Source organism: Trichinella spiralis (genome assembly GCF_000181795.1).
Source record: "Trichinella spiralis strain ISS 195 chromosome Unknown Scfld1, whole genome shotgun sequence".
Classification (NCBI taxonomy): Eukaryota; Metazoa; Nematoda; class Enoplea; order Trichinellida; family Trichinellidae; genus Trichinella; species Trichinella spiralis.
Window position 1 is genome coordinate 3,209,016 of NW_003526940.1, and position 16,324 is coordinate 3,225,339.

General features: G+C 33.6%; 4 protein-coding genes across 4 annotated transcripts; 2 read left to right on the forward strand and 2 right to left on the reverse strand.

The window, feature by feature from the left end:
• Nucleotides 1–5,013: 5,013 nt before the first annotated feature.
• Nucleotides 5,014–7,447, reverse strand: Tsp_09119 (troponin I 2). Its single transcript, XM_003382230.1, has 8 exons — nucleotides 7,416–7,447; nucleotides 7,239–7,341; nucleotides 7,027–7,155; nucleotides 6,701–6,827; nucleotides 6,328–6,428; nucleotides 6,222–6,265; nucleotides 5,254–5,359; nucleotides 5,014–5,091 (listed from the first exon to the last, which is right to left on the reverse strand). The coding sequence occupies exons 1-8, from the start codon at nucleotides 7,445–7,447 to the stop codon at nucleotides 5,014–5,016; spliced, it is 720 nt and encodes a 239-aa protein (XP_003382278.1).
• Nucleotides 7,448–10,643: 3,196 nt separating this feature from the next.
• On the forward strand, nucleotides 10,644–12,083 carry Tsp_09120 (conserved hypothetical protein). The gene is made up of 3 exons (XM_003382231.1): nucleotides 10,644–10,870; nucleotides 11,051–11,359; nucleotides 11,612–12,083. The coding sequence occupies exons 1-3, from the start codon at nucleotides 10,644–10,646 to the stop codon at nucleotides 12,081–12,083; spliced, it is 1,008 nt and encodes a 335-aa protein (XP_003382279.1).
• A 91-nt stretch (nucleotides 12,084–12,174) lies between these two features.
• Tsp_09121 (conserved hypothetical protein) lies at nucleotides 12,175–12,834 on the reverse strand. Its single transcript, XM_003382232.1, has 2 exons — nucleotides 12,469–12,834; nucleotides 12,175–12,438 (listed from the first exon to the last, which is right to left on the reverse strand). The coding sequence occupies exons 1-2, from the start codon at nucleotides 12,832–12,834 to the stop codon at nucleotides 12,175–12,177; spliced, it is 630 nt and encodes a 209-aa protein (XP_003382280.1).
• A 2,072-nt stretch (nucleotides 12,835–14,906) lies between these two features.
• Nucleotides 14,907–16,020, forward strand: Tsp_09122a (hypothetical protein; the record flags this gene model as incomplete). Its single annotated transcript, XM_003382233.1, has 2 exons — nucleotides 14,907–14,980; nucleotides 15,103–16,020. Coding segments are annotated over exons 1-2 (992 nt in total), but the record flags the coding sequence as incomplete, so codon positions are not given.
• Nucleotides 16,021–16,324: the final 304 nt, after the last annotated feature.

Genomic DNA, 16,324 nt, shown 5'->3' on the forward strand with positions numbered 1-16,324 from the left:
CTTAAAAAACAACAGAAAAAAATAAAATGTTATCAGAAATAATTGGGGAATTTGCAATTACATTTCTTTTGGTAAAATTTACACTTAGTAATTATCATTTGATAATATTTAAATTTAAAAGTAAAAAAATGAAAAAATTTTCTTATATTGTAAATTCCTCCTCCAGTCTGTTGTGTGACCAGTGAATATTATATTATATTGAATGAAAAGTACTTTCTTTATTCGATTTTAAACAATTGTCATGAAAAGTGCAGCAGCAGAGCAGTCAGAGTTATTATCTATGCAAAAAATTAAACAAACAACATTGTTCATCTATATTAAAAGAAATACATGAAAATTATTTGAGTATTGGTAAAAATTGAATGAAACAATTTACATTTATTCCAATACAACTAACGATTGTAAATTTAATTTCACATACAAAAAATAAACTCCAATATACAATGATCATTGTTTTATAGTTTCTTTTGTAAAAGTGTAATAATATCTTTGAAAAAAGAATAAATATTAAAATAATACTTCAATTTAAATATACCGTTTGTGTGTTGCATTTTGGATTATTTTAAAATGCTTTATCGTATTCAAAGCGACAATATTCAATTCAATCATAACTGAACACAGACAGAAAAGGATCATTTTCGCTTTATTACGTCATTGAAATTGTCTGATGCAAATAATAAAAATTTCCTCAAAATTCCATTTAATAATAATAATAATTGATATCAAATGCAGTTTCAGTTATTCCAACTTTTATAATTTTTTATGAATGAAATAATTAATTTTCAAAAAAAAATTATTAAAAATTGGGAATAAGCAAATCTTTTTTTTTCCAAAAATTTAATCATCTTGATGAAATTAAAAAAAATTATTTCTTTTTTGAAGTTTATCATAGAATTTATAAAATCATTTCATATACAGATATCATCTCAGGAAATGAAACAATCGTTAATAATATCTTCATAATTTCAATTAAATTGTTTTTTCTTTGCATTTTACGCTTGTCATATAATTCATGCAAGTTAAAAAAAATTTCAAAAGTAAGTTGAAATATTTGAAATAATCAATTAGAAGAAATGGATAAAGAATGTTGAAATAATAATTGCAGTAGTTGTTTTATGAAAAGAAAAACAAATTTTTTATTTTTCAAAAATAATAATTCATCATTTATCAAGATGAGATATGAATTTTCTCAGAATTGTATTTGTATATTATTGTGACGTTTGAATATTATTGAGGTGACGTGTGTCGAAGGTTCCAAATTTACACTTGCATCCTACTCGGCCACCTGTTGCTGATAGTGGAACTGATATTTGTTGACACAACGGCGTACTCAAAGTAAACAAGCCTAGCCGCCGCTAACAAAAGCCCCAATTGCCGCCCCTACCTCCTGCTCGACAAAGCTTATATATATATATACACATATATATATATACATATATATGAAAATTGTTAACAATTACAAGATGGCGTGGCGGCGGCAAATCGCCCGCCACCTGGTTTATGTTAAATTTTCTACCTGCGTCGATTGTGATTGGTTCTCGTCCACGATCTTAAGCCGAAATAAGCCGTCTCAACAGTCAGTCAGTGCAGTTCACCAAAGCTGGTGGCAAAGGTCGTGAGGATTCTAAGTAGTAGTGCCGCAGGTCACGGTATTTCAAGTCACCTGCTCTCTGCTACTTAAGATTCTTACCACCTCTATCTACTCGTCGTCGTCATTCACTGCAAAATTCAATTCCACTCACAAATTTATGCATACATATATTTTTTTTCTTTTTCTATCCCATCTATCTAAATTTTATGGTAAGCTAAATAATATGATATTAATAATCATCACCATATGCTATTGTCATAAATATTTAATTAAAAGTACATTTAAACTATTAATAAAGCATCTTAATTTCAACTATATATATATATATATATAATATATATATATATAGTTTATTTGATTTTTGTTATAATGATTGTAAAAAATGTAAAACGTTCAACAAATTCAAATTCATCTCAAATAAGAAAATGTCAAAATTTTACGTTGACATTCAACATGCGCAAATAAATATCTTTTAATCATTTTCATACTTCAGTTAATTGGCATTTATTAAGATTAAATTTTTGCAAAATGAAAAATTTTCAAAAATCAATTTGTATTTTTCTTCTTTACTATTCTATCTTACAACAAATTCGTTGATTTCAACAACAATGCCTGAGGAGAGAAATATCAAGTGGGAAAGAGAGAGAGTGAATTATGCAAATCTTTTCTCTTATCTCATTTGTTTCATAATAATTTATTACTGAAGAAAATTTATAAATGTTGAAAAAAAGAAATTGAAAAGTCGATTGAATATTGTAAAGTTGAAATTCATTTTTAAAACACATATATAAATTGAAGCTAAAAATAAAAATATAATAATTTCCATTCCTTTTTATTTCTCAATTATAATTATTGAATGAGCCAAATTTTCTACTTTCCAGCAGAACTAAATTTGAATTATATAAATTTCTGAATTATTATCATTTATTCTATTTACGTTGTGAATTGTAAAGTTAAAATAGAAGAAACCAATCCAAGAAATTGTCAATATTTCTTTTTTTTATTTAAGCATTTTCTCAACGATTCATAAAACGTTTCTTGCTAGCATCACTGAATGGTGTATAAATTTTCATGACCACAGTAAATAATAATAACAATCATAATAGAAATGCAGTTGATTCATTCATGCATACCATGTTATTGAAAATAAAGAACTGTTGTTTAATAATGTCATCATCATATTCTTCTATTTTTTATGATGCGCAGCATGATCGTTTAGTTCTTTGTCTGAAATGTACAATCAACAACTGTGTTGGCTTAGCAAGAACAAGCAGGCGGGTAAACAAATTGTTAGCTTTAACAGGCAGTTAGTTTAATTTGCACAACTGGAATCTGATTGAAGCAGGTGATTTTGCCTTAGTTGAACTGGCCACGAATTCTTGCTGTACAAATAAATGATTTTAAATTGTAACCTTCACTTGCAAAGGTTACTGATTTGGGCACGTCACATAAAAATTTACCATAATCCAAAATACTGCATACTGAAAATTTATAAATTTTCAAAAATAATGCTTCTGCTATTTTCAGTCACTTGAAAAAATTGTAAAATACAGTAATCGATCTTTATTTTCTTTTATTATTTACAGTTTTTGAATAACAGCAACGACAAAAATACTTTCTCAAATAAGTTTATTTCAAAAAAATCAATTTTGTTCAGTAAAATAAATTATAATTGATTACAATCATCATGCTAAATCGTACGCATTATTTGTTATCGTTTGTATTTCAATAATTTATGTACTGTGCCGTATCGATTATTATTACTATTATTATTATTATTATTATTATTTCTTCGCCCATTCAGGTTCATTTCCTTCTTTCTAAAATACAAATTAAAAATAAACACAATTTTTCTTTATAATAAATATATAAATTAATATTATTTCTCATATATTGTGAAAGGGAAAAAATTTTTTCTTTAATAATACAGTGATTAATTAAAGTCTGTACTTATTATCCGATTTTGAAATGAAATATCAAAGATACCTTTACAGATATTAATTGATACACACAAACGCATACCTCTTTCAAAACGTCATCAACTGAAAATTTGTTTGATTGTACTGATTTCAGCTGACTTCTGTAATCCGGCTGCTGTTTATTAATTATTTCTAATTTTGCGAATCTATAACAAAAAGATAAATATCACAAGTGGAAATAAAATAGTGCAAAAAATTTGCAACACGCACAGCTTACTTGAATGATCAAAACAAAAAAATTACCAATGAAAATTTTCTCCACCACAAGGAAAAAGCCCACAACCACAACCGGCACCATCACCGCAAAGGAAAATTATTCTTTCGGTATTTTCATTTGCGCAAAGGGAAAAAATTTTTCCACAAGAAAGCATGCATTTTTCAATGGATATCATTTTAATAGCTTATCTCTGACTAACTTTTTTCTCAAAAATATTTCAATAATAAAATTGCCTAATCAAAACTGCTGAAACAGTTGATTATTTAAAAAAAATTAAAATTTTCAAATATGTAAATCCAATTAAAGCCATTCTGCCATATATATATATATATATATATGTATGTGTATACGCTTTTTTGAGAAGTTTTATTCTTCCACTTCCACGTCGGCGTTTTTCTTCTCCTAAGAAGAAGAAGAAAAAGAAGAAGAATATCCAGTTTGAATGTCAATTTTTGTGAAAAGAAAAATATGAAGAAAAAAAACAAAAATAAAAAAATATTTTTAAATTAATTTTAAAAAAGCACCACCTCTTTTTTATCAATCTTCAACGCATCCAAGTTCCACTTATCCGTCTTGACTTGGCGTAAATTTTCGCGGAAATTTATCTGTTCAGCGGGTTTCTTGTGATATTTAGAGAATCTAATAAAAAATAATAAAACAAAAAGAAACTGCTCTGCTGTAGCATAATTTTGTCCAAGCAAAACAAACAAACAGACAAACAAACAAACAAAACAAACAACCAAACAAACAAACAAAACCAAACGGGGAATAGAATTGTTTTTTATAAAAAACAAGTAATCGCAAGCATAAATAAAACTGGTAGCAAAAAATGCACAACTCAAACCGTTGTCCAAACTTGTATGAACATTTTTTGCATTTCGCAGATATGATTATTATTATTATTATGACCGTAGTATATTTACTTTAAACATTACTAGCTAAAAAAGGAAAAAAAAATTCTAGCCGTTACGAGAACACGAGATGGTTGATTGTAAGATACTGATAGATAGATAGATGGATCTGGTGAGCGAAGAAGCAAAGATGAATGGCGAATTTTTGTTGCTCGAAATTCTACACTTTTATAGCAGCAGTGGAAGAAAAATTATGAAAAGAAAAATGATAATTTAGAAAGAAAAATTGAGTCAAAAGAAAACAGGGAGAACATCGCTTTGTAGTAAGTAGATTTTCTCTTTGAACGGATTCTTGATCGGCAATTTATTTTTTGTTCAATGAGCATCAATTGAATCCGATGCACGGGTAAGCATACGTTCGCCTTTCTTTCCCACGGCCCATTCAGGCGCTTTCTGAAGAGCAAGAAAATACATGTTTTCAACAAACTGCAATTAAACTGTTCGATCCGCTGCACAATTTTACACAAACATACAGTAGACCTGCGACGAGCATTCAAATTTTTTTTACATAAGACAAAACAACCAATCAAATGGCGATGCCAAAAAAATACACACCTCTTCTTTTTCTTTTTTCAATTCTTCAGTGACATCTTTTTTGACAATTTTTAAATTTGCCCGGAAGTCGACCTTTTCTTCTTTCTTCGCCGCAAACTTTTTAAATCTGCACGAGTCGAATTTCAAAAATTAAGTAAATAAAACAACAAATAAACAAACAAAACTTCGTCCCAGTTGACAAATGTAACACAATTGTGTTTGTACCTAAGCAAGAAGCTCTAAAAACAAAACAACAGAAAGAAAGAAAGCAAGCTGAAAAAGCTTTTCTCAAATCTATTCCATAACTATGCGGCTGCCTGGATTATTATTTTTATTAGCTATTCAACAACCTTTGGCGTGATGTTCACAACAAATGCTAAGCTGTTTATATACAAGCTTGTGATGACGTGATGTTATTTTCCATTTTCAAATGCAGCAGTTCAAGACAGCAGTGTTAGCTGATTGTAAATCGAAGACTTAATTATGTGGATGTATAGGCAAAAAAAAGAAAAGCGAGCTTACACACGTACATACGCACACACACACACACACACATACACACACGTTGTAAATAAATTCGACAAACTATATATATATATGTATGTATTGACATAGCTATTACTCACAAATTTGACAATTCTTTTATTCAAAGTTTTAAACATGCAATAACTATGCAATAAGGCAGTTGAAAACTGTTTAAAAAACTGAATTCCATTTATTAAACTGAAAATTAAATATCATTATTAATTATAATTAAAATAATAAAAAACAGAAAACTCAGTTTTCTGTAATAAACTAAAACATATACAAATATCAGGAGAGCATCATGCTTAACATGCTGTTATAGCAGAAATGTTGTACATTTGCATTTCACTTACTTGTTGTCGTATTTGGAAACTTTCTTCAATGTAGGCTTGACGCTGCAATTTGAAAATAATAAAAAGAAAAATCCATATAATTATTTTTTATTTTTTTAAATTATAACTTACAATTTTCCGCGCAAATCGTTCACTTGAATTGTCAGTTCGTTGATCTAAAAAATAAAAACATATTTTTAATCCTAAACATCAAAAAAATTATACAGTAAAAATTTACTTCAAAATCTTTTTGTCGAACTGAATATTCTAAATCATATTTCAGTTCTTCCAATTCGGCAATCCTCTTCACAAATTGACTTGCAATTTTTTCCAATTCACCTAAAGCAAAACCGTTCATATTTTTATAAATTATTACGCAAACATAAGTTGTATTATCAAATAAGGTGACATGTTTTTAAATCAGAAGACAAAAAGAGAAAGTGAAATAAACACATTCACAATGTGAATAATATTGATCTGATCAAATGCAGTGAACTGAAATAAACAAATCATCTTCAAATTGATAAACACGTCAATCAAAAATTTATGAATTATGATTTAGAAAAAAATTTACATTAAATAAAACATGAAAAAAAGGAAGAATTTCTTACTTTGATTGTTGATGCTGTCGACGTCAGGCAAAGGTATGATTCGTTCTTGAAGTATGCGTTGACGTTCTTGCTCTTTCAACAGCTGTTGTTGTTTCAAATCTTCAGCAGCCTTTTTCATCAACAGTTGCTGCAAATTCAAATCATGTTTATCAAATTACAACAAGCAACACAACACAACTTTCTAATCACTTAAAAACACTCCTTTCTTATCTCAACTTTTCAATCATCATATGCAGTTTTTATTTTAAAAAAATTTTTACAACATTTTCAAAATAAATACTTTCTCTTCTTCAAAAATAATATGCAAATTTACAATCTCATCTTACACGCAATTTTTTCTTCCGTTCCGGTGTGAGAAAACCTTTTTTAGCTTTTTTAGCTCGTCCGGCTTCTTCCAAACGCTTTCGTACTTCTGCTTTTTTTCGTTCACGTTCCTCACGCTTACGTCGAGCATCCTGCAGAAAAATATGCATAATTTTAAATTTTTTCAATAATTCATACTAAGACAAGACCAAAGAAAAAAAAATTATAAAATTACTTCTTCTTCATCGTCTTCCACTTGAGCACCTCCATATCTGTAATGACGGTCAGGAATTTCGACGTAAGCTAAATCCTCTTCTTCTTCCTCCCTTTTATAATATCTGCACAAATATCAAAATTTTTTATTACACACCCATTCATTCGTTCAATTTTTAATCATTTAACACAAACTTACTTTCTGTTCGAGTTAACGTCTTCGTCAAACATCCTTTTTCTTATAACTTTTACAACTAACTGGCAGTAAACAAAACTGAAAAACGTTCACCATTAAAATTCAACAATTCCACACGTTAATGGATTATTATTTGAAAAAACTTTTGCTTCATTCTTTTTTTTTATTATATATTCATACTTCACGTTGAGACAAAATATATACTGCATACTTCCTCAAACATACGTCACACTGTTCATTCATTATTTAATATTTTTTTCTGTAAAGCTGTTTCTTCCTCTTTTTTATTTAAATAATTACATAACAAAATCATAAAAATTTATTATTAATAAATAAATTTACATGAACAATTTCATGTTTTCTAACTTTTCCAATTCTCCTAACATTGAACAATTAGTTAAAATAATTTTAAAAAATAGGTAGCAAAACTTGAAAACAACTTCAATTTTTCAAATAAATAAAAAATTATTTTCATACATAATTTTTCTTCTTACTGTAATTTAACTGCGTGAGTTCAATTTAGGTGAACTGATGAATTAACGACGATCTGTGTGAAATTGTTTTGGTTGGAATAAATACTGAACGGAATTGACTAGAAAATTTTCGCTTTTCTATTATAATCGAAAGCTTAAAATCGAAGACAATTCATCATCAACACTTTCCATGAGATGATGTATTTGCAATGCACTACTTTTGCACGTTGTTTATTATATAACATCAACAGCCTACTTAATATATTCAAATTGATACCTGATATATATCACACGTGATTTGTTAAATTTTAATAAAACGCCATTGGGAAGAAATACCTTACAAATTGAAGAAAATATTGATTTAGAAAAAGAACTGCACATTAAATGTTATCAAAGAGCATACAATGGTGTATTAAAAATAACAAGTGGACGAGTTGTAGTTGGACACAAATGTTTAGCATATTTATTTCTAATCTGAAACTTGAAACGAATAAAAAAATTCAATTCAACAGCAAAATGTTACAACTTGCTCAAAATGTACGTTGTTAATAAAATTATCAGTGAAAAATAATTACTAACAAATAGTAATCAATCAGGTCAGTGAATCTAAAATGAAAATGAACACCGTTATGATCATCCATGTTAAAAATTTTGTTTTTGATAACTTTCTTTTTAACAAACTTATTATTCATATCACCTGACAACGTGGAAAAGTATGAAAATTACTGTAACCTAGAATAAACAAAAAACAAACAAGCAAACAACTTTATCATAATATAAACAAAGTGACAAAAAGAATGCAGGTCAAATAGCTGTTTAGTTAGTTTAATATTTATAATTTTTTTAAATAAATAATAATTTGTTCAATGAAATGTTCGCTATATTAAATTTATTACCCAAGCCTATTAAACTTGTATTATAATTAAAAAAATAAAGATTTAAAACAAGGGACAAAAAGAAGGATGAAAAATAAAATTTTATCAAACAATGTATAATGTTATCAATGAATTTGAAATTATTGAATATTAAAAATGAAAAATATTACCTTTTTGCTGATAAGAGTTATAGAGGGTGGAAAAGTTTGGAAAAGAAATGAGACGAGTGGAGTTGAGATTGGTGGAGTGAAGGGAAATAAAATTCGTAGCGTAGCGTTAGTTTCGTGAAGCGGTGAAGTTCGTATAGTTGCTGCCAGCTGGTTAGCTTTCAATCTTTATTTTTATTTGTTATAAGAGTGCCAGCTAACAACTAACCAACTAAAACTGCCTAGAAGAAGAAGAAGAAGAAGAAGAAGAAAGCTTGCTAGCCGTCTGTTGCGCTAGTTGGGCTGCTTGGAAACACGTCAGCAACTAGCCAACGTTTTTCAACGACAACTTTCTAATACTTCATTGAAATAAATAAATATATATCTGCCTGCCTGCCTGCCTGCCTGCTTGCTTGCCTGTCACCCTGAACATGCTACACTTCAAAACTTCATCCTACTATGCTTTGCATTATAATTTCGTAAGCAACGCGTGTGAAACTAAACATAGCTTTGGACTATAATCATCATTGGCTGGCTGGCTGTTAGCCAGCCAAATGGAAATAATAGCAAAATCAACTAGCTTTCTGGTCAGCGCCTCCTCTGTTTTCCGCTATTGACAACACAAAAACAGCCGTGCAAAATTTATACAACGTAGTAATAAATGTCAAAATTCTCTACATTCAATAGTTAAAATTCCCTCAATTCATAATTGCCGCTGATTTCCGCTTGCGTAATATTTTTCATTTTTTCCAACACATCTGTAATATTTTTTTCCATAATTTCTAATTTTAAAATATCAAATATAAATAACAATTTTAATAATAAATGATTTATTTACTTATTTATTTTTGAAAAAAAACTGACTGCGTTGAATGCATACTGAAGAAATTATAAAACTTGAAATCTGTATTATTAAATCTACTGCAACGATCATAATCAAGACATTTTATAATATTTTAACAATTTTGTTTCATATGCTTAATTTTTTTTATATTTTCAAAATTCCTTTCCTTTTTTAAAAATCATCTTTTACAATTTTTGCTGTAAATTATCAGCTATTAGATGCTATTACAATCTGTTTTTTAGGGACTATTTTTGCGTTACGATCTCTTATCGGTTGAAAATGATTACAGTATGATTCGATGTCAAAAACATTCTTTTCATTAGTCTTTACAAAGTGCGATTCCATTTGCTAATAATTCCTAATTGTGAATGGCTGCAATATTACGGGCTTCATTGCTTAAATTGTATCTGTTGAATTGCATCTAGTGAACAACGCTTGGTTGCGTTGAGGTTACGTGTGCGCGGAGCGATTGGTGTGCTGGCAAGTGTAGTGGTGAAGGTGCAGCGTCTGCTAAGGTGCAGTCGAGTGTGCTTAGTGCATAGTGTGTTGCAGTGTAGTGCATTTAGTTGCTGTGTGCTGCAGAGTTACGTGAGTGATTCCTGAATTACTGAACTTGTCTCTGTTGTTGGATCAAATAAAGTTATCCATCCCCCTCCCCCGCCGCCGCAAGCAGTTGTGTTTGATCACAGTAAGAATCATTCTTGCAGATCGATAGTCGATCTACCATAATCTGGAATACACAAAAACATACAGTCCACTGACCGAGCATCAAATTACGTTGTGTCCACAGCATTTTGGTCCTCTGAGCCGGATTCTGAAAAAGTCAGATTCCAAGTGATTGTGATTCTACGGAATCCGCGATCTACGGATAGATTGTGATAGTTATCAAAACAATGCTGAAAGAGAGATCTTCCTCCCCTCCAAGGAAGCTGGTCGAGTTGAAGAGACGACTGCAGTTCTTCGCGGAAGAGCTGGACCAACTATGCAAAGAGAATGTTGCAGCTGGTAGGATCGAAGCCGAGCTCGTTACTACCGAAGAGATCTACCGTCGAGTCGATAGATTCCGGGAAGAGTATGAGACTGGTCTGGACGGTGAAGAAGCGGCAACCGCGATAGCCGAGTGGGCAGAATATCGACAGGACTAAAGTGAGATCACTGTCCGTGCGCGAACCTTAATAAGCGCGGGAGAGGTGCACGCAACAAGTTCTCAGAACAACGCTTGACTGCCGTCCCTCCAGCTTCCCAAGTACGGAGGTGACGTCACCGAATTTCGGGGATTCTGGGACCGATTCGCTGACAGCATCCACAAGCGGACAGATCTCTCAGATGGAACCAAACTGACGTATTTGCATGGCTGCCTGACAGGCGATGCGTTGAGGGCAATCAGTTGCCTGTCCTCTAATGGCCTCTACAAGGTGGCAGTGCAGAGGCTGAAAGAACGCTTCGACCGACCGTACACCGCGGTGAGAAAGTTGACACTCGACCTGCTCAGGATCACCACCGGCGAATGGACGATGGGGAGGCTCCCTGACCACATAGACTGCCACATCGATACTCTGACAGAAATGGGGAAGGATCCCCGCACGGCTGAGTTTTCACTGGCAGAATTGTATGTCATTGCTGGCAGAGAGAAACTCGCAGACGCGACCAAGCTCAAATAAGATAAGCTGGTGAAGGCCGATGAGAAGTTGCAATCTGACTTGGCGGCATTCCAGCGTTTTATCCGGGAGCAAATGGGGTTGATGGCTGAGTCCCACTGGAGCATTTTTAAAACAGGGCGCAACTGGAAGCCCGGAAAGGCGTCTGAAAGCAGCAAAACCAAATCCACGATTCGCAAGGGCAGTTTGCCTGTCTGAGACAGGCGAGCGGTCGCACGCCACGCCTCAGTAGCAAAGGGCTCACACAAGGTGTTGGCCTGTCCTGAAGTGCTGAAAGCGAATAGCATTCAACGGCGGGCGTTGGACAAGAAGGCTGGCCTGTGCTTCAGCTACCTTGAACCAGGACATGAGGCGAAAGGGTGTGGCCAGCGTGGAGGAAAGAAGAACAGTGGGAGGAGCAGTGACTCCCCGGCCCCGCTATCCGGCGTGAAGCCTTCTGACCCATCGCAAGAGAGGGATCAGAAGGAGGGCAAACAGCTTCGACCCGTGAGGGTGAACCTCACTTCGGGTGATGAGTCAGGCGGGACTCGACTGCAGATCATCCGGGCTCGCGCTCATAGCGACGGAGGCAAAAAGATGGTCGTCAACTGCCTGTTCGACACGGCAGCGGAGCGATCATTCATCAGGGAGAATGTGGCGCAAGAACTCCAATTGAAACGCTTTCTGTTGTGCTGAGTGTTACGAAGCTCAAAAGTCACGGCTTGTGAACTTCTGACTCAGCCCTTTGTTCAGAGAAGCCTGAAGGCCGGTAATCAGCTGCCATGGACTATGGAGAAGTTGTGCGACAACGTCGTCTGGTCAAAGATCTCGATACAAGCGTGACCACATCTCCGCAGCTTGGGACTGCCGGATCAAGAAAGCGAAGAAGAGTTGCCAGTGCACGTCGTCCTTGGAGTCGACTACTTCTTCCGCCTGTTTGGGTCAACGATTTGTCGTGAACTGTCGTCGCTACCTGACAGGGACTGCGATGGAAGACCAGTGCGAGGAAGCAACCGCGTCCTGACCCGGCTGCATCAGAGATGGAGAGATACTAGAGGAGAATGGTAGATCACTTATGAACACGCTTGAAGCAGGAGTACATTGTGACGCTTTCTTCACATGAAAAGTGGCGAAAATTGCAGGAACAGTCGGCTGTTGGCGATGTGGTTTTAATCATCGAACTGAACACCCCTTGTAGCCAGGCACAGCTTGGACGAATCGGGGAACTGCTCTGTTCCCAAGATGGTAGGGCCCTCTCAGCCAAGTTGCAAACTGTGAGTAGCTTGATAACCAGATCAGTTCGCTCCTTGGTGCTGTTAGAACCAGGAGGGGGTTGATGCCTTACACCAGCCTCAATGGCAAAAATTAGTATATCATTGGTCGGCGAATGATACACTAACAATTGCTCACCCGAGTTTGTTTTTGTCTGTTCAGCAGTGAGCCGCATATCCTGCTGCTTGGCCGGAAGTCCTGGGTAACTGCGGGCGTGGCTGTAGTGCACTGTTCGCTGCGCCTAATCCCAAGTTGGGAAATAAGTGGCAGTATCTAAGCTAGTGGAGGCATTGCTTGCCAGCTCATCGTAAGCCACTGTTAGCGGCCTCACATCCTCTACGGCCAGCCGTCTCAATTCATTAAGCTGCTGCTGATGATATAATGTTTGAGGGTCTACTCGGCAGCCATCTGCATGCTCACTGATTCGTATTAATTGTGTGGCTCACAGATCAGTATACCGTTTGTTACGGCAACCTCTTATTCTCTAATTTGAAAAGACATGAATTGCTGATGATATTACACAATAATAATAACGTGCTGTATTGAAACAATTCGGTTTACCGTTGCGCATATCCAACATTTGTGCATTTTGTCCACTTCAGGGTGTAGCACTGTCTTCCGTATACTAATTTTTGTTGGCTCCTTTGGGTAGATACGAACTGAATTTCATCATTATTTGTCTTCATCATTAAAAAAAATCTCAAAGCAACGATAAGGGAAAGAACACAAGGTAGTTACGGTAAACAACAATAAGAGAAAATAGAATTTCATTTGTAGCTTTTGCACTTTTCTAGTTTATTTGTCTAGCTCAGTCAGTTCTGTCTAGCTTAATGCCCAATAGGGCTTTGCCTCCTGCTTTCTGATGATGTACAATTTGTTTACTCTAGTTTTCGTAATACTATGAATTATTAGTAATATTAGAAATAAGTAAAGTAAAATAAAGTAAAGTAAAGTAAAGTAGAAGTAAAATAAAAACAATTACAACTATTAGTAATATTAGTAATACTATGAAAAATGCAGTACTTTCCAGTTCAGAATTTTACCAGGCAAAACATTTCAGATGCACGATATCTGAAACATCATTTTCTTGTGATGTCATTACAACAGGCAAGCAAATACTGTTTAGTGGAATATGCACTAACAGTTATTTCGCTCATCAGCTAATGAACTCTCGATTGCAAAGCACTAAACTTAAACGCAAGACCAAATAAAAGTGATTTTGACAGTCTTGAATTCTACTGTAAATAACCATTTTGCAACATTTAGTTTTCATTTCTCATTTTATCAACCTCGAATATCGATTTCCTCATAAAAACTTTTCCATATGTTTATGTGAAAACTATAGAAAGGGTTGAGAAAAATGTAGTCGTATGGGAGCCAAACAAATGAAATTACCTATTTGAAATCATTTTACCAAACAAAACTGCAAGCAGAGAAGGATATTTTTCGTCTCAAGTTCACTCCATTATGAGTGTGCGCATTTTCTTGCTCTAGCACCGCATATGCTCTGCCGAAATACAGTCATTGTTAATTATCCTCGTAAGAGCACAAATTGATCTTTCATGTGCAGCCAAAACATTCATTCCCATTGTTCGGGGTGAACAATAACTGCGCAATATCAAACGATTCGTTGCCTGGATCAAGCAGTGAATTGTCCATTTCAGAAAGCGTCTGCCTGAAGCATTGTAAAAATTCCAAACTACCAGTATTATTTGGTTGAATTTATGCCTTGCGCATTTCTATGGCATCATGCTGCTCACAAATACTGAAATTCTAGCTGCTGTACGGTATCGTGAAATGTTTAATAAACATTTGGTGCATTATGTACTGACTTCACATTATATACAAGGGTCTGTAAAAAATTTCTCAGATGCAGCGTAGCTGCTTTACAGATTGAACTGAAAATGCTTTTGGCTAGCTTAGGGGAAATTTACTCCATATGTGTGTTGATCTAGTGAAATTTCAGAAAATCCTGTGATGAATTTTGACGTTGCTCATGATATAATATACATTCTTCTTGAAAAAACAATAAAAGTATTAATTAATAAAATAAAAAATTTAATTGTTGGTCAAGAAATGAAAAACATATTTTATTTTCAAAAAATAGGTTAAAACTTCACATTACACTGCATTATTTTGAAGTGAAAGGGCCATAGACAACTTTAAAATTCTCATTCAGAAAGAAATTTAAACAAAAGATAAAACAAAATTGTTCAAAGTAATAAACTTTAAAGTTTTACTTATTGGATGGCGTTAGCAAAATTTATCATTTCATCTGTTTCCGAGCTTGGGGTACGTGAGGCAAATTTCAAGTTGTCGAGGTAAGTGACCAATCAATCATTCATTTGCCGCATTATGATTATATTCATTTCATATTTATAATATATGTAGTAACTTATGGTTTCATTAAATTTTACGATACTAATAATATTAAAAACTTCAGAAATAGCAATACGTATTATCTGAAAAAAATGCTCCTTACCGCGATTCTCGTAGTAATTATTCTGGCATTGATCTACCACTTTGTTACTAAAAAAAAGCAAACTGTGGAATGGAAAGAAACGCGAGTTCATCCAATGACAGCAATTCCTGAAAAGAAAACACCAGAGGAAATTATTAAGGAATCAAAAGAACTGCAGCTAAAAGCAGACAAGAAACAGGTGGGAAAAACAAAAAAGAAAACAAAATCCAAAAAGAGCAAGAAAGCTATTAAAAGCATACCGAAAGGAACGGATATAAGCAAAGAGAAAACAGAAACTGATAAAAAAATAGAAATGGCGGAAAGTTCACCTGAAACAATTCCAGCAGTCACTGAAACAAGAGATGTAATTCCGCAAATTCTTTCCAACGTTGGGACAGAAGAAATAACCAAAGCAGCGGAAAAAATAAGACGGGAAGATTCAGAAAAAAAGAAAAGAAAACTGAAAAGAAAATCCAAATCCAAAAAAGACAGAGAAATGGAAAAAGAGATGTCAGTAAAGCAACATATGATGAGCAAAGAGAAATCTGAGACAAAATTGCGAACTCAAGTAGCACCATTTCAATTGCAAAGCATTGCACAATTTACGGAAGAAGAGAATATAATGGGGCAAGTCGTTGCACAGAGGGATTTTAAACAGCAGACTAAAGTAGAAGAAAAAATAAAAAAAGCAGACTCAAAAAAAAGAAAATTAAAGTCTGCAAAAAGGTCTAAATCAACAAAAACTAAGAAAGAAAAGACAGAAATGATGGTAGAGAAAGATATAAGCTCAAAAAAACATAAGAGCAAACTGGAAGATGAAATTATGCAATGGACACCAGAAGTGAGAGCACAAGCCACTGAGAGCAACCGTCTAATTGACAGAATGAGCAGGACAAGACTGTCAGAGAAAATAAGAGAAGAAAAGCAGCAGAAAAGAATTGGAGAGGGAAGGGAATCGAGAAAAAGAGAAAAAAGAAGTCCAAAAAGAAAATCAAAAGTCGGAATAAGAGCAAGAAAGGCGAAACAGAGGTGTACAGTAAAAACAACATATGCACGCAAAGCAGACACATGAAACAAAAAAAAGCAGGTTATGGAAGCACCAACAACAACGGAAATTAACTGCCAGCCGTTAGCGATGAAGCAGTCAATGTTCAGGCCAATCACAGTTGAAAAAAAAGCCTGATGAATTCATTAAAGAAGTGCA

Bases quoted from the DNA above. Each gene is read 5' to 3' on its own strand.
- Tsp_09119 (XM_003382230.1), bottom strand. From the start codon at position 7,447: ATGTTTGACGAAGACGTTAACTCGAACAGAAA. The intron at 6,828-7,026 runs GTAAGATGAGAT...TTGAATTTGCAG, and splicing joins AACGGAAGAAAAAATTGCGT to CAACTGTTGATGAAAAAGGC. The intron at 6,266-6,327 runs GTAAATTTTTAC...TTTATTTTTTAG, and splicing joins TTCGACAAAAAGATTTTGAA to ATCAACGAACTGACAATTCA.
- Tsp_09120 (XM_003382231.1), top strand. From the start codon at position 10,644: ATGCTGAAAGAGAGATCTTCCTCCCCTCCAAGGAAGCTGGTCGAGTTG. The intron at 10,871-11,050 runs GTGGGCAGAATA...ATTCGCTGACAG, and splicing joins GCGGCAACCGCGATAGCCGA to CATCCACAAGCGGACAGATC. The intron at 11,360-11,611 runs GTATGTCATTGC...TGTCTGAGACAG, and splicing joins GAGTTTTCACTGGCAGAATT to GCGAGCGGTCGCACGCCACG.
- Tsp_09121 (XM_003382232.1), bottom strand. From the start codon at position 12,834: ATGCGGCTCACTGCTGAACAGACAAAAACAAACTCGGGTGAGCAATTG. The intron at 12,439-12,468 runs GTTCATAAGTGA...ATTCTCCTCTAG, and splicing joins TGTACTCCTGCTTCAAGCGT to TATCTCTCCATCTCTGATGC.